At 41.0% G+C, this 4,885-nt stretch overlaps 1 protein-coding gene across 1 annotated transcript; it reads left to right on the plus strand.

The window, feature by feature from the left end:
* The first annotated feature begins 2,542 nt into the window (after positions 1-2,542).
* LOC133783206 (uncharacterized) lies at positions 2,543-3,409 on the plus strand. Its single transcript, XM_062222786.1, has 2 exons — positions 2,543-3,078; positions 3,182-3,409. Exons 1-2 carry the CDS (start codon positions 2,617-2,619, stop codon positions 3,407-3,409), a joined length of 690 nt encoding a protein of 229 aa, XP_062078770.1. The 5' UTR covers positions 2,543-2,616.
* The last annotated feature ends 1,476 nt before the right edge of the window (positions 3,410-4,885 follow it).

The raw sequence follows: 4,885 nt of genomic DNA on the forward strand, positions 1-4,885 counted from the left end.
TAAGTACTTCCCTACAACTGCATTTGCAACTGTAGCAGACGATGATAACAGGAGGAAGAGAAAATATGTTATATATTGACTAAATTCTACTTGCAGTCATCATCATCCCAGCCATCATCATCATCATTGTCCTTGTACTCGTTTTCCTTCTCCTCCTTCCTAATCTCAAACATTATCATTAACCACAATATTTGTACCAGAACATGAAACAGTTCTATCCCACGCTGTTGCAGCCAATTTTAAAAATTTCTTTGTCTGAGCTTTTTCCATCAATTCCATCTTCTTAATATAGAACTTCTCATCAGAGTGTATTTCAGATTTATTCTTCCTAAAATAATCTTTTCTTTCATCATCATCATCATCATCATCTCATGATATGTCCTTCGAACCAAGAAAATAAAAGTTTCAAGTATTTTGTTTGAAAATCACAAAGAAGATCTTCTTCTATTTCTTGCCTAAGATAAAATTTCAGATCAGTAATCTCCTCCTCCATGCTTTCCACCAAATACCCAAATACTTCTTCTTCCCTAAGATAAACTTTCAGATCAATAATCTCCTCCTGCATGCTTTCCACCAAATACCCAAATACTTCAACCTTTCTTTTGCATTGGGATTGATGTAGCAAATAATCGGTAACTTCTCTGTCTCCATCAATCTCTCTATCTCTATCTCTATCTCTATGGTTAACCTTAACTCTCTCTCACATAAAGAACAATTCTTTTATAAAGTTTCACTTTAAGTCCTATCGGTATGGCTTTTAGTGTTTCTCGACCTGTGAACAGTTTTCAGTGCGATTTTTGTATGACCGTGTATATTGTAGCTATTTAGAGCATACTGCAAATTTTCAGAAAATTTTGAATAGTTTACGATATCAAAAACTAGGTTCAAACATATTGTTTTCCATGCTCATAAAAATATATGAAAATTCTATCTATATTTACGTCTATCTATATTTATAGAAAATTCTAAAATATATGCAATTAAAATATATTTATATATTCATACGTATTTAAATATTATTAGAAACTATTTTAAATATATACCAGCTACATTTTTAATGGGAAATTTGACTTTTTATGCTTAATAGTGTGGTGTAATACAAAATAATGCTAGGCATTTTTAACATTACAAAATAATGCCAAAAGTTTTTCTAGTACCCAAAATGCCCCTGTCACAATTCCCCCCAATCCCACTTTTGATTCTCCTTCTCTCTCTCAAACTCTCGGTCAAGCTCTCCCCCGACCATTGAACTACCCAGCTCTCCCCCGACCGTTCAAGCTCTCTCTCTCAAACTCTCGGTTCAAGTCCCCGTCGCAGCCCCCAACGAAGTCGCGCTGCCCCCGTCGCAGCCCTGGTCGAAACCCCGCGTTGCTGCCCGTCGTCTCGCCTCTCGCGTCTCGCCTGTCACCTCTCGCCGTCCATCCGTCATCTGAAACCCACGCCTCTCGCCGTCCGTCATCCAAAACCCACGGTTCGAGTTTCTCCATACCCAAAACAAAGGTAAGCTTATTACATTGAATTTGTGTTTGTGTGTATGTGTATGGATTAATGTGTGATTGTTTGTGTATGGATTAGTGTGGATTGTTTGTGTGTATGGATTAATCTGGTTTGTTTTGGGTATGGAATAGTGTGGGTATGTTTTAGTGAAGTTTGGGATTTTTGTGGGTCTGGTAAGGTTGCTCGATGGGGGTTCGATGCATGCTCAATGGGGGTTCGATAGGTTAAGCCGTTAAGGGTTCCAAGTTTAGGTTCGATGTTTGATGGGGGTTCGGTGCATGCTCGATGGGGGTTCGATGCATGCTCGATGGGGTTCGATAGGTTAAGCTGTTAAGGGTTCCAAGTTTAGGTTCGATGCTCGATGGGGGTTCGATGCATGCTTGATGGGTTGGGTATTTGTTGGGTTCGATGCTTGTCGATGTTGGTTCGGTAAGGTAGGCCTTAGGGGTTCGATGTTGGTTCGATGGGGTAGGCCCATTATGGGTTCCAGGTTTAAACCTAAGAAATTAGATGCATGCTTGATGGGGGTTCGATGCATGCTCGATGGATTGGGTCTTATGTTGGGTTCGATGGTGGTTCGATGCATGCTCTAGGGGTTCGATGGGTACTCGATAGGGGTTCGATGGGTGTTCGATATGGGTTCGATGGTTGCATGTATGTTTATTTATGGATTTTCCACGCGACTTTGTTTAACTGTATTATTTTTATCTTTATTTTTTGCAGATGCTGAAGTTTCTTTTACCCTTGACAGATCACTTTCCTGGATGAGTCACATATAGGGGCAATGGTTACTTTAAAACAATCAAGGACAAGTTTGAGGAGCTCGGGTTGATAGAAAGGGTGAAGGAATCCCCATTTAAACAATTTTTCATGGCTGAGAAGTTAGACTTCTCTGCATCTCTCATACATCAATTAATGTTGCGCAAGATCCAGTGCATCAAAGAGGATGAGTTGCATTTACATCTGGGATCTAGACCCTGCAGATTTGGTAGAGGCGATTTTGCTTTGGTTACGGGGTTGAACTTCAGTTTCGGGCCATCTGAGACTGATTTGAAGAAACACTTGACTAGTGACCGCTTAATCAAGGAGTACTTTAATGATGAAGAAACAGTGAAGATAATGCATTTGGAGGCTGCTTTAAAAAACTGCACTGTAGTTGAAGATGCCTACAAGTTGGGCCTATTTTTCTTTGTTGAGGGGGTTTTACTTGCACGAGAGGGCAAGTTAAATGTCTGGATAGATTCGCTGAAGATGGTGGAGGACACTGAGTACTTCTTTACTTACCCATGGGGAAAGGTGTCTTTTAACAAGCTTATGGATTCATGTAAGAAAGACATGCATCATCAGAAGAGGAACTATGAGAAGAAGAAGGAAGTTAAGGGGAAACAGAAAGAAGCAAAATACAGTTTGTATGGTTATGTCCTTGCATTGCAGTATTGGGCATACGAAGCCATCCAGCAGTTTGCACGTGAGTATGGTATTAACCATGGAAACCAGTTTCCGAGGATGCTCAGTTGGTCGAGCAATAAGGAGCGTCCTATTTCGAAGGCCGACCTTGCACCGATGTTCAAGAAGACGAGTGTAAGTTCTGCTATATTATGTCAAAATAGAGTATTCTTTGGTGGTTTCAAACTAACTTAATGCTTTGTATTTGATGCAGTTGATTGCGTTGTCCATGTTGAAGCCCCGGCCTTCGGAGATAGATTATTATAGCGCTCTGACGGAGGGTGATGCTCCCTTGTATCCCGGGTTGGGCCAAGAAGAAGAGGTAGAAACTCCCACTGATTTTGAGAAGGTGGCGGAGATAGCTGCTGAGGTTGCGAAGGCAGCCAATATTTTTGTTGATGGTCCTGATGATGAGGATACCCTAGTCCCCATCGGCCCCAGCCCCATCGGTACACCCCAGTCCTGATCAACCTGATTTACGGGAGGTGTTGGAGAGGTTGGAGCGAGTCGAGAGTCGTCAGGATACCATCCTAGAGAACCAGGCGGTCATCATGGATGTTGTCAATAAGATCTTGACATTCGTACAAGATCTTCCAAATGATTATGATTCTGATTCCGACTCACTTGACCTCCCAGATGATTTTGTCTCACATGACATAGGCACTCCTCCCCCGATAGCACTCACAGCAAATCCTGAGACCCCAGGTGTTGCTATTATAGAACCTGGGGATGTTGCTGGTGTAGAGTTTGAATTGGCCAAGAGGAAAAGACGCAAACTTAAGAAATTTGAAGACTACACCAACCTAACCAGAAAGAAAGCTCGTTTGGATGCGATTGATGACGTGCCATTAGTCATCGACCCTCTAAAGAAGCCACTTGCTACACAGTACATAACAGTCGGCAAGTGGTTGCTTGGAGATATTCCGAACAAGACGAAGAGGGATGTCCAAACTGGTGTGTATGGTCCGAGTTGGTTTCTGACGATGAAGACACCACAGTGATGGATCGATGATGGGGTAAGTAATTTTATTAAATTTATTAATATTTGTTATCTGGTATAAACAGTGGGTTCAATAGGGGTTTCGATAGGCTGATTAATTGCTTTCCTATCATTTTTGCAGCATATTGATGCGGCCAAGCATATGCTACATAGGCGTCGACAGTTCTATCCCGGGGCGTATCGGCAAGATGCTGTTGTGATGAATATTATGTTCTCACAAGTGGTACCGGCCCGTTATGATGCATATCAGAATGCCAAGGAAGCGGATAAGAAAAGGATTTTGTGGGATTCAGATGTGATATCAATGATTACAGAAATTGACAATCAATTTCTGGCATCGTGGAAGGGAGTAGACACTGTATATTGGTGCCAGAACTACCTTCAAGCGCATTGGTTTGCAGTTGAAGCCTCCATTTCTACTTGGACTCTGAATGTTTATGATTCGGACGTGACCGTGATAAGTGATAAACAACTGCAATCGTTTATGAAGTCATGGTCTACTTTGTTCCCATCATTGTTATTGCAGTCACAACTTTTCAAGGACGACCATCGGTTGACATTCCACTTGGAGCTAAAAGATATAAAGAGTTCAATGTGCACCGCATGCCAGTTGATTCAGTACCCCAAACCAAAGTCAGGTAAACAAAAGTCTAGTTTTTATTCAAGTTTTTTTAAATTAAATTCTATGTTGATTTTGTTACTAATGCAATTTATGTTTTGGTTACAGTGGAGATTGTGGTGTGTACGCCATCAAGCACATCGAACACTTATTGGGTAGGCTACCACTTGACACGATTTGCGATGACAACATGGAGTTGTTCAGAAACAAATGGACAGTTGACTTATGGTATCAGAATGTTAGACATTGAACATTCTCTTGTTATATTCATTTGCTTAGAATGTAGATTTTTAAGAAATTTTTTTGAGTCGAGCATCTTTTTA

The sequence above is a fragment of the Humulus lupulus genome, chromosome 1 (genome assembly GCF_963169125.1).
Source record: "Humulus lupulus chromosome 1, drHumLupu1.1, whole genome shotgun sequence".
Classification (NCBI taxonomy): Eukaryota; Viridiplantae; Streptophyta; class Magnoliopsida; order Rosales; family Cannabaceae; genus Humulus; species Humulus lupulus.